The following is a 27,995-nucleotide window of genomic DNA, read 5'->3' as shown; positions in this document are numbered from 1 at the left end:
GATTTTATATCTCAACTTCCAATTTGACGACTGATTATTGGGAAGAGACATTTTAATTTGACGAATTGAATGTCAATTGGACAAATTGACAGAATGACATAAAAAATTTGTCAGCTATCTAACCCCATAGAAAATTAGGATTAAAATAGGGATTTTTCAAAGACGACACAAATTTTGACAAAGTCATGTTTTGTACACTTCTCTTTTTGGCACACAAAACTAACTCGAATAAAAATAAATAAATAAATCGTAAATGTAGAAAATTTAAATTTTTCGCGAGAATTTAGTTTATCGAATTTAAAAAAATTCAACCTTTTTGCGGAATTTTCTTGTCCTCTAAAATTTTTCCCTTATGTATTTTATATTAAACCAGGATTGCAGTCTTGACACAAACGAGACTTCTAACAGAAGAAATACTACAAGATTTATGTTATCAAATATTTCCAAAAACAACACTAAAACATTTTTTTAGTTTACATTTAACTTATTTTTTCTAAAAACTACAAGAAAATATTGAAAATTAAACCACTATTTCCTCGCACTGTTAAAGAGTTACAGCTGTACTATATTCGAATCATGGCCGTACTAGTATCGAATTCGTGTTTGTACTATTATCGAGTTTGCAAGCGTACTTTTATAGAGTTTTGATCGTCCCAATGGATTTTGGAATTCAAACACATGTTGCGCTATTGTTTCGAGTCTTGGTATAATAGTTACACAGAACATAAATATAAAACAAAACAGAACTTTCTACAAGCTACCCTGCAAAAAAATTGGGAATACTTCTAATTAGCTACAAATGATATAAACATTTAAGATTACTAAATTGTCACTAAAAACCATCAAGAAACTTTTACATTTCAGAAATAAGCCGTCCTAACAAAGGATCGCATGCGCCAAAATGAGTTGGTTCAGCTTCATCTTGAAGAAGATCGTCTAAGCCCTCTCCATTACATAGAGCTTCAAATTTTGTTTTAAATTCCGATAAAAGGGTAGTAGTTTTGAATCTAGCTGCAAGAACACAATCTTCCGGTATTCCCTCTGACATGTCGGCGATAGCGTTCCATGTTACCGTCAATTCATTGGTGGGGAATGGAGACAGTTGCATTTGTGGAAGTAAAAGATGGTTAGCGCAGAGTTTACGAACTTGATCTCGACGCATGATTAATCGAGGCTTTCCAGATTCTTTATGCCTTAGAAGTTTCATCTCTCCCACCCCTCTTTCTTTCCATTTTTTCGTTTGTGAATCAAAACGATATAACTTGCATCGTTGAGTAAACACCGAGTACTCATTTTCTTCACCGCTATGCACAACTACAGAGGTTAACTGGACAATCGGTTCGACATGAATGTTTCCATCATTGCAAGTCTCCTCCTGCTCTTCCGTATTGCCGTTTGACGCAAACAGAGTTTTTCCGGAACCGGAAAAAGTTTTACCGGCATTGCTGTTAAAACCAGATTCTCCACCAGCTGCCAATGAAGCGAATGATACACCAGAAACTGCTCCGCCAAATACCGGTTGGCTTACACGCAAAGTATTTTGGGCATCGCATGCAGATTTAAATTTTTCTGTTGATAAAATATCATAGAACTTGACTGCGTACCGACGTAAATGCGCTTGCCATTCGTATATAACTTTCGAGCCGTGACGCAAATGTAAATCAAGTTTTTCGTCTATATCAACTCGTACGTACTCAAATTCTTCGTTCACAACGACAAATTGACACACTGAAGTATCACCACCCTTCAAAATCTTCACTTTGCCATCCACAATTTCACAGAATTCCGCAACCTTAGGACTGTATTGAAACAGCGTACACGGCATCTCGAAAATTTCCTTTTCACTTTCACACAGCTTGTACGTCGGGTAAGAGGTTGTTACTTCAGCGTTACTTTCAGTGCATCCATCTTGTAAGGTTTCACCCGTATCGATTTCCACACACTCGTCAGTTAGATGGGCTTTTTCAGTATAATTGTAAAAACTGGAAGGTAGCATCATACCTGCTGATTTGTTTCTGGATATGCTGTCAGTGATTCTTTCATGCGTCAAGATCAAATCTGGTATGTATTCATCATTAGTTGTGAGAGGTGCAGCGGAGTCGACGATGGGAGATCTTTGACTTGCTGTGTTCTCGTAGGACGAGCTAATTTAAAAAGAAAAACAAACTTTATTATCCTACGGGGAGACACGTTAGCGCAACAAATTTTTACGAGTAGGTTCTTTTTATGCAAAAATGAAAAATAATTTGTGAAAGTTCATTAGTAATTCTTATACCCGCAAAAAACGGTGATTTTTGCCAATTTTAATTTTCAGGCACACAGACAAAAAAAACACTAGGGATAAACAAAGGGGAGAGAAAAAAAATCGCAAAAACGTTGCCAACAATTCAAATTTTTAGGAAGTATTTAAAAGGCTGATTAAAAAACAATTCATCAAAACTACACAACTACAATTCATCAAAACTTTTTAGAGAATGATAGATGTATAAAGTTTCTAGGGTTGCACTTTGGAGAAATGTGGACATTGAAAGTGCGCAATATTTTTTTCTAAAGAATGATGGATATTATTAAGTTTTAATTACTTTTCTGTAAAGAATGATAAATATTAATAGTATGTGATATTTTTTTCAAAAGAATGATGGATATTCAGTTTTTTTCAATATTTTTCTCTAAAGAATGATGGATATTGGATTTTTTAGGAAATAAAGGATTCAGAAGGCTTGTAAGCTTTTTTAATGTCTTACTGAGGGCTTAAAGTACTAACAATAGTGGGGGGACTAGCTTTCTAAACTAAAAAAGTTGGAATAAACACAAGCGTATTTTAAAATAACAAGATTACCTCTCTCCAACAGTTCTCTTAGGTCTGTCACCAATTGGAGGAGGGTTATGGTAGAATGCTGACGGCAACAATAAACGTTTCGTTTTTGTTTTCAACTCATTTTCAATAGATGGTTCATATACCAATTGCACGTCTTTAGACGGACTTGCAATAACTTCTTCTGTTTCACTGTCCGATATCACTATGACGTCAGGTTGTGATTCAAATATTTGCTTTTCTGCCTGATCAATCTCATTTTGATTTTCATGGGTACTATTTTCTTTCAGCTTTTCCTCAGAATTCCTTCGATGAATATTCACCTCAGGCTCTTTTTGATCAATCTCGAAATCATCCTTTTTAAGATAAAAGTCTACATCACCTGCTTTTTGATTATGGTCTGCAACAGGCTCTTTTTGATCAACGCCGAAATTAGCCTCTTTTTGAAAAATGTCTAAATGAACATCTTTTGGATCAATGTCTATTTCAGCCTCTTTTTGATCCACGTCTACAACAGCCTCTGTTTGATCAATCCTAAAATCATCCTCTTTTTTATTAACTTCCAAGTCATCTTCTTTGTGATCATCGTTAAAGTTAGCTTCTTTTGGATCACTGTCTACATCAGCCTCTTTTTGACCCACGTCTGCAACAGCCTCTGTTTGATCAAACCTAAAATTAGCCTCTGTTTTATCAACTTCGAAGTCACCTCCTTTGTGATCATCGTTAAAATTAGCTTCTTTTGGATCACTGTCTACAACAGCCTCTTTTTGACCCACATCTACAACAGCCTCTGTTTGATCAAACCTAAAATCAGCCTCTGTTTTATCAACTTCGAAGTCACCTCCTTTGTGATCATCGTTAAAATTAGCCTCTTTTGGATCACTGTCTACATCAGCTTCTTTTTGACCCACATCTACAACAGCCTCTGTTTGATCAAACCTAAAATCAGCCTCTGTTTTATCAACTTCGAAGTCACCTCCTTTGTGATCATCGTTAAAATTAGCTTCTTTTGGATCATTGTCCACATCAGCCTCTTTTTGATCAACGTCCACGCTGGTCTCTTTTTTATCAACTTTGACAACATCTTCTTTCCAATTACCGTCAAAATTAGCCTCTTTTTGATGAATGTCTGAACAAGCACCTTTTTGATCAACGCTAAAATCAACATCTTTATGATCACCAGCGAAATCACCCTCTTTCCTGTCTTCTTCAGAGTCAAATTGCTTCTCGAACACTCCCTCATTTTGTTGTTCTTCAAAACCCGCTTCTTTTGAGAGTCCCTCTAATTTACCCTGATTTTTATGTTTAGCAGGATCATATTCACCAAGCCAATTTTCAACGTCACCCTTGTCAAATTGCTTTATAAAATCTGCCTCTTTTTCATCATCTTTAAAATTAGCTTCACTGTCAAGTTCTTCCAACTCAGCAACTTTTATGTCGACAACTTGTTTTTCTTTCAATTGATGTTCTTTCAAATCAGCATTTTTTAGATCTTCTACCAAATCAGCGGCTTTGGTGTCATTGGAATCCTTGTTATGCTCTTCAAAATCAATCTTTGTGTTTTTCTCTTGTTTTTCTAATTCAGGCTGCTCTTTTAACTTACTCCTTTCGACATGTTTCTTCACATCATCTTGGTGATTCTCTTCAAAATTTTCATGTTGTTCTAAAAATTCAGGCTCATTTTGATTTCTGTTTAACATGACCTCTTTTTCATAATCTATCCCCTCTGACTCTTTTCTAGGATCAATTTTTTTCTGCTCTTCCTGTGCTAATTTCGTCTTAAACAGTTCAGCCTGGCAAGCGGTAGTAAACACCTCAGCAAACCTATTAGCTTTCTCCTCGTCTTTGAATTTCGCAGCAAACATCGCTTCGGATGGTTCTCCATCTGAAATATCTGCTGCGGTCTTCCACACAAAGGCTTTCGTGCTACCGCTCATAGGTTTAATGGTCAACTCCGGCACTAACAAATGATTTGCACATATTTTGTGAGTTTGGTCTCGACGCATCACTAACCGATGGTGATTATCTGTTTTATCTCTAAGAATCTTTAAATCGCCTATACCCCGTTCCTTCCATTGCTGATTAAAAAGAAACATTTTTGAGCGCTCTTCAAACAGCACTTCTTCCCCTTCTTCACCCGTGGAATGAGACACCTGTGAGAGAGTGACGAGAGGTACAAAACCTGATGTGTCTGCTTCATCATCGTATTCTTCAGTAGGTGTTTGAGGACTTAATGCTGATAAAACGCCTTCCTTTGTTTTACTTTCAGGTGTTTTAGGCGCACTTTGATTATTAACTGGGATTTGAAAATTAAATGATGTTCCGTCAAATGCAGAAGGAACGTCGGTATTTACCCTGACGTCGTCAACACTACTAGCTGCTGATAATGAAGGTGATGGAGCAGAACCAAAGGAAAACAAATTGTCAATATTCAACCCTTTAGGTTTCCACGTAAATGCTGAGTCACTAGTACTCTTTTCGCTGGTTGGTAGGGCTGGGGGTGGCATCAACTCTTTATCTAAAGCTTTTTCAAATAAAAATCCAGATGTACTTGGTTCCTTTTTGGCTAAGAAAAAACCAGAATTGTCCGATTGTACCAACCCAGGAGTTTGAGATTTCCCTGTTTGCAAAGGATCCACATTGTACATGATCGGAGTTGAAAATTCTTTTGGGTCGAGTTTTACCACAGGCGTTTTTTCTTTTGGTTTGCTACAGGAACGGCAGAATTCCCTCTGACCAGCATTTCTCGCAAGGCAGAAAGGACATTCCCAAGTGTTTGGATCAGCTTCAAAAGTACTCGGCTGGAATGTTTCTTTGTTTTCAAATTGTATGTTAATTTGATCAGCAGTGTCACTCTGTTTTTGGCCAAACACAAAGGGTGAAGTATTACTTTTAAACGACGATGTATTTAATTTCTCACCAAAGGTAAAGGGAGAATTTTGATCAGCAGTACCAAAATTAAATTTAGTGTTTGTATCATTCGCATTTTCAAACGAAAATGGCTTTACTTGATTTGGAGTGTTACCTGGCTTTGCAGTTTGGCACGCAGGGCAATGTGACACATCTTCCTCGTTTTGAACGAGACAAGTGGGACAAGACCAAGATCCTTCCTTTGGAGCAAATTTAGACAAGAAGTCCGGTTTATTTTGAGAGTTTTCAGACTTTTTACCTTCTTTTGGTAAGTCATTACTGATCAAGTTCTTACACTTCTCAAAGTTTTCCTTAAAATCATTTGCAATTTCGGCTGTCTTAAACCTAAGAGCAAATTGTTCAGGCTTTACTTCACCGTCAGAGATATCCGCTTGAGTGAACCAGGTCCACGCTTTATCTGAATTGTTAAGTGGCGACAATTCCATGGAGGGCATAATAGCATGATTCGCACAAAGTTTATGTATTTGTTCTCTCCTCATGATAACACGACAACTGTTGGTATTTTTGTTATGGGTTAGCTTTACGTCGCCTAATCCTCTTTCCTTCCACTGTTTGACAGAGGAATCGTATCTGAACAATTTTGCTCTGTGTGAAAAAATAGTTTCTTCGTCCTCTTCTCCAGTAGTTATCGAGTCTAACTTTGAAACTTGTACGATGGCTTCAACATGTATTTCTGGTTCTTCTTCGTTGAGCTTAGAGGGTGAAGCTTGATAGGCATTACTATTTGTTTCAATTTGTGTGACACTTTTCTCTGGCGATTTTGACAAACCTGCATTTAAAATTTCTACTTGCTTGTTATCAGCTTCCGAACAGATAAATTCCTGTTCTGTGCTAGCGTGATTTGTTGGAGTTACTTCTACTTGCAGGTTATTTGCAGGTTTTTGCTCATTGGTCAAATCAAGCATTGAATCAGCAGAATTTTCTTCAGACTTCTTGCCAAAATTAAAGAGCGAAACTGAGGATGTATCTTCATTTTTATTATCAGAACTAAAAGATGGAGCAGCATTGGTGTTTACTAATGTCTTACCAGAAACAAATGGAGAACCTGTTGTTGTTTTATTCAATTTATTACCAAAACTAAATGACGGAGTGGTAGCTGTCTCTTTAGACTTGTTGTCAAAACTAAATGGAGATGTTAATGTATCATCCTTTTTATTACCGAAACTAAATAACGGAGCAGCTGTGGTGTCTTTAGTTTTCTTGCCAAAACTGAATGGAATAGTTCCTGATGTATCATCAGTTTTATCACCAAAACTAAATGATGGTGCAACAGCAGAGTCTTCAGTTTTCTTGCCAAAACAGAATGACGGAGCAGCAGTGTTGTCTTCAGCTTTGTTGCCGAAACTAAATGGAGAAGATGTTGATGTATCTTCTTTTCTATTATCAAAATTAAATGACTGAGCAGCAGGGGTGTCTTCTTTTGCCTTGCTGAAACTAAATGGAGAAGCTCCTGATGGATCATCTGTTTTAGTACCAAAATTAAATCCCACAGAGGTAGGGGTGTCTTCTTTTTTCTTGCTGAAAGTAAATGGAGAAGCTCCTAATGTGTCATCTGTTTTAGTACCAAAATTAAATCCCGCTGCAGTAGGCGTGTTATCCAATTTTTTACCAAATTCAAACACTCCAGTGCTATTTTTCACTGCTGAAGCAATTCCTGAAGTTTGTGCCACACTTACTGCATCTGGATTAGCAGTTTGGCACGCTGGGCATTTCATTGCAATTCCATCATTTTGGATTAGACAAGTGGGACAAGACCAGGAGCCTTCTTTTGGAGCAAATTTAGACAAGAAGTTAGAGTCTTTAGGCTCTTTAACTTCTTTCGGTAAGTCATTACTGATCAAGTTCTTACACTTCTCAAAGTTTTCCTTAAAATTATTTGCAATTTCTGCTGTCTTAAACCTAAGAGCAAACTGTTCAGCCTTTGTTTCACCATCAGAGATATCTGCTTGAGTGAACCAGGTCCACGCTTTGTCTGAATTGTTAAGTGGCGACAATTCCATGGAGGGTATGATAGCATGGTTCGCACAGAGTTTATGTATTTGTTCTCTCCTCATGATAACACGACAACTGTTGGTATTTTTGTTATGAGCTAGCTTCACATCACCTATTCCTCTTTCCTTCCACTGTTTAACAGAGGAATCGAATCTAAACAATTTTGCTCTGTGTGCGAAAATAATTTCTTCTTCCTCTTCACCGGTAGTTATCGAGTCTAACTTTGAAACTTGTACAATGGCTTCAACATGTATTTCTGGTTCTTCTTCCTTATGCTTAGAGGGTGAAGCTTGTTGATCATTACTATCTTCCACCTGATCTGGGGTCAAATCGCTAATAACATCCGGTTTTTCCGTAGGAGGTATTGCAAACAGAGTTGTTTTGGGCATAATTGATTGAGCAGAGTTGCAAGCAATGCATTTAGTTACCGCAGCTTCATTTCTTATAAGACATGTTGAACATTCCCATTGACCTGGTTTAGCAGAAAATCTGTCTCCTAAAGGTCCATTGGTACCTGGTACGCATCCAAATTGAGGTGGTTTAGCAAAAAACTCACCAGCAGAATTGCTAAACTCAGATTCTTTCTCTATTTCCCCCTGATCCACTTTGCTACTATTACTGGCAGTTGCAGAATTTTCTTTTTTCTCTTGCTCCACTCGATCTTGTTCTAATTTAACAGCCATTAAATTTTTGCAGATGTCAAACTGATCCTTAAACTCATCCGTTACTTGCTTGTTTTTAAATTTCACGCAAAATTTTTGAGGAAGAGGTGGCGTGCCTTCTGAATAATCAGATGGTGTAAACCAAACCAAAGATCTATCTGAAGTGGTAAGAGGTACCAAGTCCATATTGGGCATGACAGCATGGTTAGCACACAACTTATAAATAAGGTCCCTTCTCATAATAACGCGACAGTATCCAGTCTTAGCATTCTTTGTGAGTTTTATGTCACCAACACCTCTTTCTTTCCACTGTCCATCAAATCGATAAAGCTTAGCACGATGTTTAAACAAAATCTCATCATCCTCCTCACCTGTTTTAACGTCTTCAAGTTTTGACACTTGAACAATTGCATCATATTGAGGATCGTATTCATTATCTCCTTGTTCATTATTCTCAGATTTAGAACTAAACAACTGTGCACCTGCACCTGCAAATGAACCACTTGCTCCGCCGAAGCCAGAAGACGAATTTGCCAGATGTGCAAAAGAAGTCGGACTTGATGAAAGTACTTTAGAACCAAATGCTGGAAAACTTGAATGTGTAGTGCCAAGTATTGCTGCAGCTTTCGTTTCGGGAAGAGATTGTGCTTCTATTTCAATGGAAGGAAGCGGTTTACCATCATAAGATTCTATACAACCTCTGCAACCAGGACAAGGCTTGTTTGATTCGTATAAGAAAAACGTACGAGGTAGTTTAAAACGAACAGCTTTGATCTTTTGGGTAAAAGATGGTTTCTTTTCAAATGTTATGCTTATCTCATCATCAATAACATCTTCATTAACAACATTGGCTAATTTCTTTTTAATTGTTAATCTAAAACGAAAGAAAATATTACAAATGTAAGACTATCCACACAGATGCATAATTTATTGTCAAGTATTGTTGAAATCATGTTAACAAAAGCTGGGTATTTAAAGACAAAAGAAATTAACTGCAGAAAAGATCTCTCACTCAATTTTATTGATAAAACATTACCTGTCTTCCACGTTTGTATTACCACTAGCGACTCTTTCATCCTGGTCATCATCACTTGAACCTCTACGACTGCTACTTGCTTTTGACGGCTCATACCCTTCTCCATCACTAAAATATTCCTCTGGATCGTAACTATAATCTTCGTAATTTACATCACCATAATACTCATCATTATCTCCATAGTAATCGTCACCATCTTCATAAAAGTCATTGTCCTCGCCATAGTACTCCTCGTCTTCGTTACTAGCTTTCAAGTTCTCTTTGAAAAATTCTTCTTCGTCCACTTCTCTCGGTTCTTGGTGACCAATAGTACCCAAAGCAGATGTATTTCCCGTAAAAAAGCTTTTCTGGGGTGAAGCTGATGTCCAGAAAGAGGATGGATCAATACCACTGTTAACAACACCTTTCTCAAACACAGGTAGAGTATTCATACCAGGTATAATAACAGGTGAGTCTCCTGGTTTAGAGGTAGGAGGAGCACTCAAACTCGAAGGTGGAGAGCTAGTTGATGCTGTATCTTTAAGCAATGATGACATAAATGGGAAGTTTTGTGACAAAGGAGCACTAGTATCATTGGATTTTTGAATTACATTCCCTGTTGATTTTTCTGAGAAACTGAATCCAGTAAATGGACTGGATGACGGCGATGTCGTTGATGTAACTTGGTTTGTACTAGTTGATGTTGCAGTTGCTGTGTTAATTTTAAACGAAAATCCTGCAAAAGGACTTGGCGAGGTTTTTACTGGATCTTTTTCCTTAAATGTAGTTGAACTGAACCTGTCAAAGCTAGGATATCCGGTAGAACTATCAGCTGGTGCGGCTTGTGGCGTTAGGAATGGGTTGACCTTTTCTTGCGAATTTTGAGCCTGCGTTGTGGCAAAGCTAAATATTGGTTTTCCTTCAGGAGATTCTGTGATAGCATTTTCTGGAGTTTTAAACCTAAAAGCTCCCATAGAAGTTTGCGTAGAAGTTGTAGGTGGGGCAGAAACCACTTTCAAATCACTGTTTTGATATTGTTGTACATTTTGATTGGACGCTGGTGTGGACGATTTCTGATCATTGGATGAAGTACTGGCAATATCATCTTTAGAAGCTGATTTCAATTTATCTGTTTTTGTTGTGGTGTTTAAGGGATTCGTCAAATTTTGACATTCAATAAATGATGATTTAAATTGGTCAGCGATTTCTTCAGTTTTAAATTTAATTGCAAACTGCTCTGGCTTCACTTCTCCATCTACAGCATCAGCAGGAGTAAACCAGGTCCAACAAGCGCTTCCTTTTGCTTCTAACATCATATCTGAAGTAATAAAATGGTTGCAACACACACGAAACACAACGTCTCGTCGCATAGTAATACGAGCTTTGTTCGTCTTTTCATTGATCAGTATTTTCACATCGCCAACACCCCGTTCTTTCCAAGAAGCAGCACTTTTGTCAAAGCGATAAAGTTTAGAACGGTGAACAAACTTAGTGCTTTCATCTTCCTCTCCTGTTTCTAAATCACTTTTGGCAGTAAGCTTGACTATAGGTTCAACATAGATATCATCTGTGTCTTGAACAACAGGAGTAGTTGGTGTCTTTCCTTTAGTATCAGTTATGTCAGAGGTTTTTCCTGTAGGCGTTGCCTCTGTTTGATCACGCAGGGTTGGTGCTTCACTTTCTCCACTCTCTTCCCTTACCTGCTCAACATGCTCTGCAAGACCAGCGAAATAACCTTTTTCAAATGATGCCTGTGGGGAGAAGGAATCCCACCAGAGATCTGTAGGTGTCTCCATCCCATTTGTTTGTTGACCAGGTGTATAAGGGCCAAATGGTGCGTTGGGACCAAATGGTATGTTCGGAATAACTTGGTGTCCATGTGGTAGCTGTTGAGGAGCAAGCAAATGCGCTGGTACAAACTGCTGTGGATGCATAATCTGCTGTGGGTGCATAACTTGTTGTTGAAATTGCACATCAGCTTGTGTCCTCAGCATGGCCAATTGCTGGCGTAAGTTTTGGTTTTCTAACTCCTTTGCTGTTAGTTGATCTTCTAAAATACTTTTTTCCACTAGAACAGATACATCATTTACATCAGCAAAAGATGATGACGGGTCATTAATATTTAAATCTTGAGATGGTACAGTAGACTGAAAAGTAAGGCATTTTTTGCTAGAAGGTTGGGTAGTAGCAGCAGAAGCATTATTGGCTTGTAGTTCTTGTAACTGGTCAAGAAGTGTCTGTTTGAATTCTGGCGAATGATCTGAGTTGCTGATGCAAGTTAATAACTTTCCTTTAGCCTTAGTATGGTAATAGATATAATCTTTTTCCCCTTCAATAGTTTTGATGTCACATTCAGATGCAAGGCGTATGTATATCTAAAAATACGCATTAAGGATACATGAAACCCTTAAAACAACATTCTTTTATATTTATACCATTGAAAGCTTATAATTGATAGAATATTTATTTTAAATAATTTTTCTTCTTAGTTCTTTTTAATGAAATTTAATTTGTTATGAAATTTGAAGTTCGATATCTCTAAAATAATTTTTGCTTGATACACCTCTCAAATGTAAGTAAAAGATACATGTTGCATTTAAAAATATAGAGACAAAACTAAAATATTATTGTTTAGGGCATACTTAGCTCTCAAAAAAAGTGTGAAGATAAAAAAAGTTTAACAGAGAAGCACAAAAATAAATTTTTGATGAAAATTTGGAACTAGACCTTAAAACGAATAACTGAGACACTTTTTACTCAATTAAAGTAGATTTGAATATCGTGATTTTTATGCGATACCTGTACTTTTTGGTTTTAAGAGTTGGCACCTCGAGAAAGGTAAATAAATTTTTAGGTCTTACCAATTTATTATTTTATGACATAGAAAAATTATCTGGCTTTCAGAAAACATACACTTCCATATAGTGTACTTTGCAGTTAAGGAAATATGGAGAGTGTTCTCAACATTGGCAATAAGTGCTTCATGTTTTCTTTCACTTAAAAAATACAGCCTGCAAGTTTCAGAAAAGATATTAAAAAAACAATTTTTGCTACTCGTAAAGACACTTTAGTCAGATTCAATATAAGTAGCATATTTACACTGAAAAATATATTATAAATTTTTTATGCAACATGTATTATTTTAAAAATAAACTTCCCTCTAATATAAACAAAAATAACGTTAATGTTGAATTACCTAATGTTTATGCATTGTATTAATGAAAGAATTTGTTAGGTACACGGTAAAATGGTTCAGTATTAAGTGTAAACATACAAAATAAGCAGACAATGGCATACACACTGCCAAAAAAAGACACTTGGGACAATGCGCAATAATTTTCATGAAAAGTTTAAGACAGGGTATAGGCTAAGTAGATGAATTTATTTGTCCTACCTGAGCTTGGATATACAAAGATTGCAAACTATTCACTTCTGCGTAATATTTCAATGCTTCTAACAGGTTACCAGAAGAATATTCTGAATCTGCTAGTTTTAAATAGTTCTTATTCAACATTGCCGCAATGTCGTTTGGCTAAAATAAATGCACACATTTTACAATAAAAACACATAAGAAACGTCAAATAGGTCATGCGAAAATCAAATCTTATGAACGGTGCCTATATTCTGCTCCGAACCCTAGAAATACCGTACAATTTACTTTTTAAATCTCTTCTATATTGTGCTAGGTACCAGATAATTGCCAACAATCCTTTTCTTATTAAAACGTTACTACTTCAGTAACACATATGCTGAAGAAATATTGCGACGTATAAGTCATCAGTTTCTACACATTGTAGGGTGATAACTTACTGCAGAACCTGTGATTATCATACCATAGTTGAGAAAAAGTAGAATCTTACTAGCAATGGCTCAGATAACGCCAAGATGAGTGGGTCTTCTATCACAGTTATTGTTTTGTTGCTAAACATAAACAATTACATAATACACATCCGTGTAAACAACACACAAATACGTCTTCTGAGAATAATCCAGTTCTTAAAAAAATAACACAAATGGAAGTATACCTTTTGTAGATTTCAAGAATTCTGATAGCTTCCTTGATATAGTAAACTGCACGGGTTTGAAGGCTCTGTATTATTAAATGAAACACAAACTTTACTGATGTTTAACAAACAACTCTAAGTGAATAATACCTATAAAAAGTGTCTAAATCATTGCAGGTTAGTACTTCAATGAAAAAGGAACTTTCATTCAGGGACAGACAATTATGCAAGCTCTCAAGTTAAATAGGCCAATCAAACGTAACAGAAAATGCTGAAAACAATCAATACAAATAGCTCATAGAAATTTGGTTACATAACACGTTATATACCTCCCAGTGATCCTGATAATCATATTCCTTCTGCTTTTCATTCTGAAGAGACTGTGACTAAAAAAACACTCAACATATTATTACATGTAGTACAGGCAAGAACACAGAGCTAACTGCTAATGGAGGATAATAGACTTTCTTGAAGTTCATCATAAAAAGGGAAAATAATTAATTTTGAAATAGAATGTACACAGCACAAGTTAATAAATATGCGTGTATGTGCTATTTTTAGGCAGTTTTCCCAATTCACTTTAACCAAAAAAAACGCATGTAAAAGTTCCCACACTAGACACTAACTGCACTACTCCCTCGAAGTAGGCCCTATCGAAATCATTTTTTTGTTGACTAGCAGAGTCTTGTCAATTAGGTAGGTTGTATGAGGCCTGTGTAAGAAGTGTTATGTTGTACGGTAGTGAGACATGGGCAGTGAAGCAGGAAGATCTTGACCGTTTAGAAAGGAATGATATGAGAAAGGTTTGGTGGATGTGTAACGCCAGTCTGAGAGACAGAAAGAGTTCAGATGAGCTAAGAAGCAGGCTAAGTATCCGTAGAATTAAATATGTTATCCAGATAAGAAGATTGAATTGGCTGGGGCGCTTTGAAAGAATGGAGGGGATAATTGGGTAAGAAAGTGTAGAGACTTGATAGTTCCTGGGGCAAAGCCCAGAGGCAGACCAAGAAAGACTTGGCAGGAGGTTGTAAGGACAGACTTGATGCAGAGGAAATTGAGATTAGATCTAACACAGTCTAGATCAGATTGGAAGAGGGTCATTAATATTCCCCGTCCAACCCATGCTAGCATGGAAAACGGACGTTAAGCCGAGAATGATGATGATGATGATGATATTTATTAGTTTAACAACCAAAAAAATTTTGGTTTTAACATGTGTCTCACTTTGGCCCTCAAAATTACATGAGTACATAATGCATAAGTACAAACTTTGTGTATTAACAATGCAAAGCACTATGTGTAATTAAGCATCTAAACAAACTACATGTGGGAAAGACAACTATTTGGTATGATTTATTAAGTGGAGAACACACTTTCTCACGTTTTTCAGAGAAAGTAACTTAAGCACAATCAATCACAAACCTTCTCCCAGAAAGCAACTGCCATATATATAAGTATTCTAGGATCAATTCCATGATCTCTGAGACAACGCAATGTCTCCAACCCTTTTTGCAACACCACTTTTAATTTTGCAGCACTTTGAGTACTAAATAAAAGTTTAATTATATGCATCTTTCAATAAACAGCTAGATTACCTATTTTCAGCTACATTTAATGAAAATTAACATAAAAACTTATTTTCTTAGGTCAACACCATGCAGACAATTGATGAACTTTTAACATTGTTCTGTATATTTCTTACCCAACTTTTCCTGTGTAAAGACCATATGCAGCTTGCCACCATTCTTGTTGTGATGTGGTTACAAGTCTACTACAAATTTGTAGAGGCAACAATTTCATCTCATCTTCAATTTTGCTACATTCAAGATGAATGCTCTTGCTGCTTCTAATCACAGCATATATGAAAGCCTAAAATTAACAAAAAAAACTATCACTTAATTCTTAATTTTTTATATGATTTAAAAGTATAAGGATGTGTCAGGGTAAAACAAATAAAATTCAATTTAAGTTTCATTGTGACTATCAAAAAACAGGCTCTAACCTCAACATCTCGCAAGCACATGCTTGAGAAATGACAGTTTTTCATGTTTTTAACATCCAAGGATATTCCTTCAAACAGACGACCCACCATCACACCAACTACAATAACAACAATAATAAAATGCAATTTAATTTGCTTACTTGTAATTTGACATGAAGTATAGGACGTTTAATTTTATAAATTTTATAAACATCGCCATTTGTTCTACATTGATTTTATCAAGCAAGCAGTAACAATGATAAACAAAGAATTACATGTATTTTTTGTAGTACCACTTGTGACAGAAAATTTTATTACCTCCAGGTCGTATTTGTTGGTTGAACTCATCCCAATGCAATCCAAGCCAAATAATATGATGTAGGTCCTGTGCATGCTCAGCTACGGTCACTATAAATACAATATAAAGGTGTTACAGAAGATAATGTTTGCCTACCATGATTGTGAAGATGACAACAGAGAATACAGCACCTTCATCATACTGTAGTAACATGCCAACATTGGGAATTTTAACATCTACATCCATGTAATCTTGATCAGTGGATATAAACGACTATAAAAAATATAACTTCTTCACATGCTTACTATGCAAGATAAGACTATAGTTGACGAGTAATTCAAAATATCAAACATTTCCATACTAACAATAATCCAGGGAGTAGGTCAATACTTACTCATAGAATAGTAAGAGCATTTTAAACAGTATACTTAATTTTTATGAGAAGTTTTATAAAAATGGAAAAAAAGCACTAAAAAAACATTTCAAACGAACCTCTTTCGTAAATCCACCAAAAATTGCATCCAACACGGTTTTACGTCCCTAAAAAAGAATTAAGTTTGCACATTCATGAAAAAAAATGCATTTTTTTAAAACAAAACATAAAAAGATTAAAAACAAAACCAAACCTGTTCAGTACAAAAGTCTGTAACTGAACTTTTTAGCCATTCTTCACCGAACTGAGATGACATAGATAGTATTATATGGCCTAGGCAAGAAAAAAAATCATTTTAAAAGACAAAGCGGACTTCAATTTCCACAATTCTTAATAGCCATGTAACCAAAACATTGACTAAAAATATCTTCTATAGTTTGCATAACTTTTGTTTGCATTTTTACATTAAATAAAGCGATTTGATCAACTTAGAAAATTTTATTGCATATGCTTATTTAAACTTACTCTGACTGGTTCTAAAACCACAGGGAATATAGTTACTTTGTTAAAAAACGAACTAAACAAAATACAAAGCATTTTAGCATAAAAATATTATTATAGAAATACTCACCAGCCTGGGACAAGCGTGCACATGCTAAAACAGACCATTCATACGCTTGTGGATTTTGTCTTTTCAATGGTGAGTGTCTTGAGAACAACTGTTGTGTCATATTTGGTGCTTTTACATTCCATGAAGTGAACATAAGCGCACACATTATTCTGCTGGCTTTCATCCATGGTAGAAATTCCTGTAATGTGAGAATAAGACATATAATTGTGTAAACTATGATTACTCAAAGTATGGCAAAAAACAACAGTAACAACATCAACAACATTTGTATGTTGGGGTGGTGACATTTACATGAAATAAAACAAATCACTTTTTAAATTTCATTTCGGAGAGAATTTGATTTTTTTTTGCAACCAAAGAACTGAAAGTTTTTGATGCATTTTTAAAACAATTTAGTCACCTCTTCTTTGCTTCTTTCATTCCATTGTTTTAAAATACAGTAATTTTTCTGCACAATTCTACGTTTAATATAAGAAAAGTTTCAAATATTTTTTTTCAAACATGAGAGGTTTGAACTAACATAAACCATTTTGATTAACAGAAAATTATAGTATGTAATGCTGCCTTCCACAACAAAAAAAGAATAATAAAAATAAGAATAAATAACTAAAACCTGTACCTCTTGTGCAAGTTTCATAACATAAACAGCTGCATTCAGATAAAGCTGCCCTCTCATTTCGACGACACAATCATTCCACTCGGTCATGTATTCAAATGCTACTTCATGCTTTTCCATTTCTCGAAATTCTTTTACAGTTTTATCAAATCTAAATAAAAATAAAGTAAATTAACAAAAGCAGAGGTTATTTTTTTTGAAAAAGGGAGTTTTTTTACAAAGTTTCATTACACATACTGGCACATTTAGACACATGCATGATGCCACACAGGCACCAATTTCCTCCAAAAACATACCTATTTAAAATGCTTTTTATTTCTCGTGTGTTGGATTGTCTTAGATGCAGATTTATCAACTTGCACAGTGTGAGTGCAAACAATAAACAGGCAGTCAGTTTTTCCCCACCTAAAAAGAACATGAATGAAGACTGAGAATGACTATTTACAAGGTAAGGTATCAGAATTTTCTTCTTAAACAAACTCTCTCAAACAATGGAAGAAAAAAGCTACACTATACCCTTTTAGGCCCATTAAATTACTGTTTTTTTATATAAAAAAGATAAAGGTATCGTTTTCTCAGCAAAACAATTTAACAAAAAACATACTGTCTCTCTGTCTGTGTTCATCAAAAACATTGCATGCACATTCCAACCAAACAAGACTATCGTTAAAAGCTCCTGTCTTTTCGACTGATTGGCAATGCATGAATGCACGTTTTTGGAAATCTAAAGTGTTAATATTAATAATTACCACAAATATACATTTTGTTCTTAAAAATTGCACAAAATGTAAACAAAAGGTGGTACACTAAATATTGTTAGTATTCATACCTGCATCCACATACATATCAACAAGGTTTACATGTAACAATGGATCACGCGCCCGACGTGTCTATCAAATAAGAAATAAATATTTTTATGTTTTTTTTTGTATAAGAATATATGTTATAAGAATATCAGTGCAAGATTCTCAGTCAGAAACAATAGGTCTAGTGTTTAAAAAGGAGCATGCAGTTTTCAAAATTATTATTATTGTCTCAAATCTATTCTAATTTGACAACATCAGCATTTGTTGATTGAAAATAAATAACAACACACATAAAATGAATACGTAGTAGCTATTGCACAGTGCCAAGAAAAATATGGGAAATTTAAATTCAATCATGGTTGATGAGGTTGAACAGCAAAAAAATTTATTGCAAGATAATGTATGTCATTGTGTCTTTTAATTCATAAAAGTTTTTTTAATTTACGATAAATTATGCGCAAGATGGTAATTATTTTTAAAAAAATAAAGCCTGTTTATGTCATGCTTCAATGAAATTAAATGAAAATGAATTTTAGAGTAATATATTCATGCAATACAAATTAGATGAAGTAAAAGCAGTGATTATCTTGTAAATTCTTAATTTCTTGTTCACTTGTAGAGGAAAATCATTCCATATTGCATTTATCTCCCAAAAATATATACTTATGCTTATAAGAAGTTAAGTTAAACAATCAATTAAACATAAAACTCCTGCAATGCAATATACCTCACTAAGCTAAAGTAACTGTTAAACTAAAAACCTCTACAGTGGAGAGCATTCACAATTCTCTTTAATGACTACATCGAAACAAAAGAATAATTAAACTGAGAATACTTATGATTGATTGTTAGTTTGTTTCGCAAAAATAAGAGGAGAAAATTATGGAACAAATTTACCGACAGGATAAGTTCTCCATTTTTAAGAAAACAATAACTTTATTCAGCGAGTTATTAACCAATCAGGAAAAAAAATCCACTTTTTGCATGCTATTTCAGCCAATCAGAGAAAAAATATCGGCTTTTTGCACTGTAGAATTAAAAAATAAAATTGCACTCAATTCTTGGTAGAAAATAGAAATATAGCATATATTTTGTGTAGATTAGGCAATTAAAGTGCGAGAAAAACTCTAACCATATAATACTAACCCTATAATAACTATTTATGAGGGCAATACCGGAGAATATTGACCGACGTCAAAGTATTGTCCAAGCTTGTGAGGGCAATACGTGACAGAGGTCAATATTCGAAGGTATTGCCCGAAATAAACAGTTATTATATGGATTATTATCCGGGTACTGCATTTTACGAGCAAAAATATAACATTTTAGGCAGAATGTAGAAACCATGTCTTTATAGAAACTATTCCCGTATGGAACGTACATTCGAACTAAAAATATATTTTTTTAAATCGAATGTAGTGTAAACATTACAGGTTTTTATTGTAGCTACATCATAGAATTCTTTAAAAGGTAAAAGTAAGTTTCACTTCTGTTTCGCGGTTTGCTTACTTTTCTCCGTGTTTATTTACATATACCATATTTAAACACGGTTGCTATGGTAGCGGGCAACACTGTGGAATATTGCCCGCTATGACCTAAGTTCTAACTAATCACATTGCACGCTGTTTGAAAATATTGATGCCGCCCTTTTACCCAGGTAATAATACATATTATAGCCACTACTATTCAGATAAAATATGAAACCCACTATGTTTGGGTAATAATTGACATACTAATTCGTCAGCAATGAGTAATTCCATCTGCTCAAAATCTTTTTCTTCTGCAGGAACATCATTTTGTAAATGCCACTAAAAGTAAATAAGTACTTCTAAAACAAAATAAAAGTGCCCCAAATTTTTTTCCTACACATTGGGAGCATTACCAATTGTTTTTCACACATGTTTTTTCCGCTTTTAATATAGAGAAGTCTGTAGCATGGGAAAATGCATAGAACAGGAAAAGAGAGTTTAATCACCTACTTTACTAAGCAAACTTGCAGTAAAGACTGTTTAGGTTCAACTCACATTGTGAATACAGTACTAACCTTTAGCTCAAAGACGGCAGGATGACCAGGACATAATCGTGCACCCTTATCAGCCCATACCTAAATAAAGGTGCGCATTGGAGACAACTATTAATTAAAATGTGAATAGAAGTTTGAATTTTATAAAGTCAAGCTATCAAAAAGGATTAAAAACATCAAATAGACTTGACTTTTATGCTAAAAGTTCATAGAAAAAGAATTTATACAAAAACTCTTAATTGCTTTTCCCTCTTGTTTTACTTAACCCCTCAATGCCTATTAATTTTTTAAAGTTTGCTAAGAACTTTGAAAGAAAGTTTTTTTGATTTTTCAAAAATGAAGAACATTTGGGTAACCGTACTTATGCTGCAAATATAAAAAAAATGGCAGCGTATTGATAAAAAAAGCATGGTTTATAAACAAAACATATTTATCAAAATGACTTATATTTATCAAAATGACAAAAAAGGCATTTATTTTATCGTAAGTTATTTAAAAGAAGTAAATATAATGGCTTTTGGAATGCTATTTATAGCGTCAGTTAAGAAGTTTATTTGCACTTTAGTTGCAGAAAAAAAAAAGATTTAGCAAAAGTTTAAAATTATAATGTTCATGTTATGTGGAAAGTTATTCAAAAAGTTAAGCTTGTAATTTGTATCTGACCCCTTTTTTTACAAAAAAAATCTGATATTCATTGACTTGTGTCTCCAAAATTCCGATTCTGATTCTGATTTGGCATGCTTAAACAGCAAACTATAAATTAAATATTCACTAAGGAACATTTCTTTTTTGGCTTTCCATGCCTTAGATGCTAGAGGTGTTAAATTGACTTATTGTCACTATTTTGAGTAAGTTTTAGAAATAATATGACTGTTAAAGCTTTCCAGTCACATTAAAATGCTAGATTTTATTACGACTTTTATGACTATTTTTTAACATAAAAAAGTATGGGCGAAGAAGTAATATAGCGTTAAAGGTACTGTCCGATTAAAAAACAATATCTTTTCTTTTGTTTTATTAAGTATCAAAAATAACGAAGATTGCACTCTTAAACAACAAAGATTTATCCAATACTTAGCACCATCGTTTGTTTGTTTTGATCTTGCTGCACTAGCCTACCATCTTCACGAACTTTCGAACGCGGCAAAAGGACTGGGTCAATTCATTATTCAGCACATTTTTGCTTGTGACGTAGTTACCTGGCTTCTTATTAGGCGAACCCCCCCGACTTGTGCATCGAACGACTAAATGTTTATTTATAATTTTTTTCCTTTGTTTAAAAAAGTTCTTCATGAAGATAGAAATGAATGAAAATAATTCGCAGGTTCTAGGATTTTAATTCGAGCCGGAAAGAACAGCGAATGATGAGCTAGTTCCGACTTTTCAAGACGTAGACGAACATAACATTGGAAACCTTGTTGCTCCTACTCCTAAATGTGAGAGGATGCCCTCTGAAGTGTAGAATGTTTTTGCTGTCACGAGACAGACTCTCAGTCTTTTTTAGGAATATTTGAGTAGGTGTGCGATGATTCGCACGTGTAAATCAAGTAACGCATGCGATGTAAAACGCACGTGCAAAGAATGTTACGCCTCTCAATCTTAACTTCCTTTTCTACATGTCCGAAATAGTATGCATGACTATACTGTCATTTTATATTTATTGTTTATTTTTCACAAGCAAATAGGTAAAAATATGCTTTGTTTTCAAATTAAAAAAAATCTTTATCCACGTGGCTTAAATAAAACTTCAAAATTCATTCAAAAAGTTCAGCTACACTTTAACAAAATTTTTACAGAAAAAAATTTATACCGACCGTGGGTTTCGGTTTTACAGGCATAAAGAAAAAATCCATTAAATTCGGACCTGCTATGGTTTCCAATTATTTTGTCAAATGAAGAAATTATCTACAATTAAATCCATGATAAAATGTCTATTCCGCCTGTAAGTGCAGTTTTGCAGACTTGCTTCATCCGTGCTCCGTCGGCGTTCACCTCCGCATTAGTTAAGAACCGCATGGCTGGATTTTTTGTGTAAGACCTGGTTACCAACGACGAAGGGGCCAGGCAAAAGAGATTTATGTCTACGTAGTTCTTTTAACTAAGTCAGGAGTTGGTGAATTAGCTAGGATGGTCAGGTTGGCTATGATAAGGCTTGCTCGTGGATTAAAAGGACCAGGACTATTCAATAATTTCTGAGATCTAAAAGTGTCCGACTAATACGGAAATCTATCGGACGTTTTGTCTGACGACTGTCCAAAAATTATTTCGAGGGCTGCCATCGCACGCTACAAAATGGATTTTATAGGTTGATTTTGAAAACTCAATATTTATTTTTCAGGCATGCGATTAATCACACGCCTGAAACGATTTAGGCGTGTGCCAAGGCGTGCGCATGCGATCGCACGCCTCTCCTGAAAAAGACTGGACTCTATTAAATATTTTCAATTACATGGTATAAAAGTTTCTACTCCTTCATGAGTAATTCTTAGATGCAAGTGTGATTGAGTAATATTGTAATATTTTTCAGATAAAAAATGTATTACGGAACACGAAGAATTCCGAGCGGTGGTTTTATTGAAGAGTACGCTGTGAACATCTTTGGTGGCACTCCATGACAGAGAGTTTCGAACGACCACCTAGTTACCAGCCCCCACTCACCTCCTTAACATCCTTTTCTTTCCTCTGTTCAGATATTTCTCTGACTTTTGGTTTTTCCTTATACGGAAGATTTTTTTTTTGGATCCTCGAGGAGCGAAAAAAAAAAAATTTATCCTGTTTTTTTCGACTGTTTAGTGCAATTCACAACAGCGCACCATGACATTATTCTGCCTCTCAACCTTACTGAATGTGCGATCTGAGTCTAATCTCTCTGTGGCGGGACATCTAGTGAAGAGGAAACTAATTTTTAATTAATGATTGGTTGTCTTTAGAGTAGCTGAAACAACTATGCAACCCTAAGGCTAAAGTCATATTGAACTTCAAGTGTTATTAGCGAAAGCTTCTTACTTAGGTTCGTACAGAATTAGCACAGTGTGTGTTTACCTTAAGGTCTAGACAGATCTCTCGCCTTCCATTTTTTAATTCCATATGAATAATTCATAAAAAGCGGTCTTTCACAATTCAGGGGGTAAAATTACCAAAATTTTTAAACATATAATAAAATATCAGCCCTGGCCCACGTTTTATCTATTTTGGTCAGTTCGGCGCGCTCCAGGTAAATACGTCACACGCGACATATTATTTCAGCCTCGCTTTAGTGCCTATCATCCGCCATCCATATAAACAATCGAAGCGAGAGACCGCATGCTTTTTTTGTAAACAAGAATGAGATATTGTTCAGTTGGTGTTAGGAAAGAAAACAAATAATTATTAAATTATTTTATAGAAATTAGTTCCAAATAAGAATTTTTTGTCAAAATTTTAGTTGATTTTTAATCGGACAGTACCTTTAAGGCTATGTATTATGTATTTACTTGGAAAAGGTAGGGAGAAAATGCCTACCTTAGCACGCAAAGGATCTATTGGACATTTGCTGCACAAAGATATCACTAAAAAATAAGATAAATTATCACATTACCAGATCCTGGTTAACATTGTCTATTGTGTTATTTAGATTTTACACTGACTGTTGGTCTCGTTGTAGAGAATTCGCTTTCAGTGCGGACTGTCTTAAGTTCATACCCTGGCCAGAGTCATGCAAGACACTAAAAAAGTATGAATCTATCCTTTCTGTTTAGCCTTCAGCATAGGATGAGTGATTGCTGTGCTTGCACGGCTTTCATAGCTCAAATGGGAGCTTCAAATATACTAGGACCCCCTTTTGAAGGAACCTCGTGGATAGCAGAACCAGGAGGAACTAAATAAGCTGCCTTGGGTAAACAATTGCAATAATAATAAAAAAGTAGTCATTTTATACTAAAAGTAGGTAATATCAGACTTTCTGATTAAAAATGTTGTAACATAAAAATACGTAGACAGACTCAAATAGCATCTATTTAAAAACTTTTCCACATTTTAACTGGGGAGTTCGATCATTAGCCAAAATGTTACAAATTAGTACAATGAAATTTTGATGTTTTGTAACAAAATAAAGCAGTCTGAATAATAGCTAGAAAAATAGAGAACAGTAAACAGCATCTTCCCAATCCATATTTCCTTTTCCAATGCGAATTTTAAAATTTGAAAGCTCTAGGGTCACTTTAACATAGGAAGACTTTGTGAATTATGTGCATGGTGATATGAGTGTACGTAATTAACTCCAATATTAAATTTTAGAGGGATAACAATTTTAAATATTTATTTAAAAACAAAATACTATCAAAACTATTTTACCGCAACAATTTTTTTATTTTTTACATTATCAAATTTCAAATATGCAGTATCAAAATTAAGGAAATATCCTAGAGAACATTTCCTCTTATGCTTATTTTGCTTATATAAAAGTTACGTTAAAGTTACATAAAAAATCAGTGAATATTAAAGTCATTTGTTGTAAGTATGAATGACCTGCCAGTTAAAAAAATTACATGCATGATTTAAGTGCATGCGCGGGCAGAAAAATTGTCATTAATAAATGTGTGCTTAGCATGCTCGAAAAATGAATAGCATTTATCATCATTTAAGGTGCATAATTTGTCACCTAGAAATAATTTTTACATAACAAAACTGTGGCTGATCATGTTAAGAAAGAAATATTTCAGAAACGTTTTACAAGAGAGCATTCTCTGTTTGCGCTACCTTTGAACGAAAACTACAGAAGAATGAATTAATATCATTTATATACCTTTGATGAGAATGTCTTTTTGTGTATTGCAGAGTTCTAATGACCTAAAATGTAAGTTATTTAAATACAAAAATTGAAACTATATATACACAATAATTATTACATAATAGTGCTTTGTATCATATATTGTATATCCAGCTAAAAGTTCTGAACTAACATATTTTTAATTTGGAATCATAATAAATTTTAAACCATTTTTTGTATATATTTTGTATATATATTTAATATACATCTGTATAGACACTTTGTTCATCAGAGTCATTTGGGACTTAACAGAGATAAGAACATTACAGAACAAAAGATTTCTAGCATAAATTCTTCCCATTGCAAACTAATGAAATAATGAAAGAAACTGTACTCAAACTGTAGATATTGTTAGTACATGTAAAGAAAAAAGGTTCAAATTCTGTAAGAAAATTGCAATGTAAGGTAAGTGTAATTTATTTTATATATATTCATATATATTTTGTTTTGTAAATACACAAAAACATATAAATTAACAGAGAAAATGTTAACAAAACTTTTGTAAGTTCAAGTTACATCCAAATTAAAGAGAAACACAGCACTCGCCTTGGCATTTGCTGAGTACTGACTTGAATTTAAAATGCTGCAATAGACATGCCTTTCATAAATCTTTAAGAATTTCAAACAGAAAATAGTCAAACAAATTAGAACGTATAATTAGTACAAAATAAACTTGATGCCAATTAGCAAACTTTAATACCTCTTATAAGATGATAATGCATCAGGATAATTATGCATGGCTTCATTTATTTCTCCCATTAAATTATGAACTCTAGAGAAATTAAAGTATAGAAAATGACATGTGCTGCAGAATCATTTAATATACAAATAAATCTGGCCAACATACTTGAAATCTCGATCTTGGATACTGAGGTAATTCTCAAGTTGTCTACAATAAAATTTTTATATATTTGTTTATTTACGTTACTTCTACCAAACTTTAATTAAAGAAATGTTATGTCAACACTGACCTTTTAGCTTGTACATAGTCTTTGGCATCAAAGTATAACCGGGCAAATGCAAAGGCTTTAGCTTTTTTCTGAAAATGGAAATACAAATATAACCTTTTAAAAATAGACAAATAGCTTTCATCAAAAACTCTTTGAGTCAGTATTACCAAAAATTATGAAAATGTACCATCCTATGTTATAAATAATTTCCATGATTGCTTGACTGTTTTACTCGAAATATTACCTGAAAAGGGCTTTGTGTCTTTTCTTCTTCTTTTTGCACATATTTATCAACATCATGTGATGTTATGATTCGCTTTGGTGTAAAACTTCTGTTGGCAGGTGCCTTAAACATTATTTACACTTGCCTAAAACAACAAAAACATTTGATACCTTTCTAAAGAGACAGCGTGTAAGAGTATGAATGCAGTTACAAAAAACAAACAAAAGGAATACTTTTAAATGTTGTTACAATAAAAAAAAGCTTGGGATACAATACTATAATGGCATTGGATGTAGTTTTTGTTTTTTGCTACAACACCGGCTGCTACAGTTGTGCTTACTGGTAGTTGTGTTGTTTGGTACATACATTACAGCCCTTTTAATTTAAGTCAGAACATGGCAATTACCAACATACTAGCTAAGCAGGCAGGCAAGTAACAATTTTTTTTGCCAACAAGAAAAATTTGAATTTGAAAGGCTGTATTACATTGCATTATTTAAATTGGAGTTGCAAGAAAATACATTTAACATTCTACACCTACTGACTTCTTTTTAGGATCATTGATATATAAACTATGTTGTTTTGTTTACATTAAAATTCTTTTAATAGTAATAAACAAACATGTTTTTTCACCAAAAAATATAAAACGGATGTTAACAGTCTGTCAAATTACCTGACTTATACACGTTTGGTCAGGGCCATCTATTAAACAAACAAACAAAAAAAGAAACACTTTTACGAATTGGGTTAAAAGTCTCATAATTTAGAGTGAACTTTTAGATTCTTTAATGAATCATTTTTTATGATTACTGAGAATGTTGGATTACACCCTATCTGTTTACGTATAACAAGGAAAATAATATCTCCTATAAAAAAGAAGACAGAATGCAATCTGCATTACATAACAGCACTTAATGGTTCATTTTACAAAACTCATCGTAGGTGGATATAGAAATACTTTTATCCAACAAATCAGACGAAGTATTACGGTCAGGACAAGAAGGAAAATACTGTTCACTTTCTTCATGGGACAATTTTGTATGTTCTGTTAGATCCAGGTCTATTTTCTTAAACATATTTTTGGGTTCGTTCTTTTCATGATATCTCAATATTAAATCCTTTAATGTTGACTTATCCACTGGTCTTTCTGTAAATTTGATTGGATCAATGCCAACTGCTGTTTGAACATGTGCCATGTCAACTATGATATCTTTCAAATCTGCAAGAAAACCATTTTTCTTGCTTTCATCAGTAACACCAAGCCATTTTGTGAAACTATCTTTGTTACTTAAACAATTTAAACTTTTCTTGATCTGTTTATGCAAAGCTTTTTCTTCAGCATGACTCACAGTGTATTTATTACCTTCCATCCTCGGATGCGGATCCCGTGATATACTCTTTTCTTCTTTACTTTGATGGCCATTTAATTTTTTGCGGCTAGAATCTGATAAAGATACCCGTAACAAGACACCGTTTACTGGAGTGTTATTTAGCAATGTGCATGCTTTTCTTGCTTCTGCAAGTGTTTTATATCGTACAAAAGCGTATGTGTATGCATAATTTCCACCAGGTGTCACAGAAGCAATAAAAACATTTTTGACATCTCCTGCAGCTGCAAAAAGGTTTGAAATTCGTTCATCTTTGATGTTGAGTGGAACATTGGCAACATGAACCGAAAACAAATCATGCACATTATCCATATGGAATTCTGAAATTAGGCAATTAGAATTTAAGTATGCAGAGAAAACAAAATAAAAAAATAAAATAACAGTTATTAAAGTAGCCTTAGCACCATGTAAGAAATACAAGAGTTATATACTTAGAGACTTATATTTGCTGTAAATATATTATTGTCACTCTCAGAACTA

General features: G+C 34.2%; 1 protein-coding gene across 1 annotated transcript; it reads right to left on the bottom strand.

The window, feature by feature from the left end:
• Positions 1-424: 424 nt before the first annotated feature.
• On the bottom strand, positions 425-26,505 carry LOC130636504 (E3 SUMO-protein ligase RanBP2-like). The gene is made up of 27 exons (XM_057446245.1): positions 26,149-26,505; positions 25,926-25,993; positions 25,802-25,843; positions 25,655-25,726; positions 24,931-24,974; positions 23,649-23,695; positions 20,169-20,228; positions 19,858-19,932; positions 18,148-18,208; positions 17,923-18,042; positions 17,615-17,723; positions 17,322-17,469; positions 16,703-16,880; positions 16,325-16,404; positions 16,191-16,238; positions 15,890-15,971; positions 15,719-15,808; positions 15,422-15,519; positions 15,122-15,288; positions 14,842-14,965; positions 13,749-13,805; positions 13,441-13,505; positions 13,276-13,336; positions 12,810-12,947; positions 9,437-11,790; positions 2,840-9,274; positions 425-2,144 (listed from the first exon to the last, which is right to left on the bottom strand). The coding sequence occupies exons 1-27, from the start codon at positions 26,257-26,259 to the stop codon at positions 854-856; spliced, it is 12,225 nt and encodes a 4,074-aa protein (XP_057302228.1). The 5' UTR covers positions 26,260-26,505; the 3' UTR covers positions 425-853.
• Positions 26,506-27,995: the final 1,490 nt, after the last annotated feature.

Source organism: Hydractinia symbiolongicarpus, chromosome 3, assembly GCF_029227915.1.
Source record: "Hydractinia symbiolongicarpus strain clone_291-10 chromosome 3, HSymV2.1, whole genome shotgun sequence".
Taxonomy (NCBI): Eukaryota; Metazoa; Cnidaria; class Hydrozoa; order Anthoathecata; family Hydractiniidae; genus Hydractinia; species Hydractinia symbiolongicarpus.
This window is presented reverse-complemented; position numbering and strand designations above follow the sequence as displayed.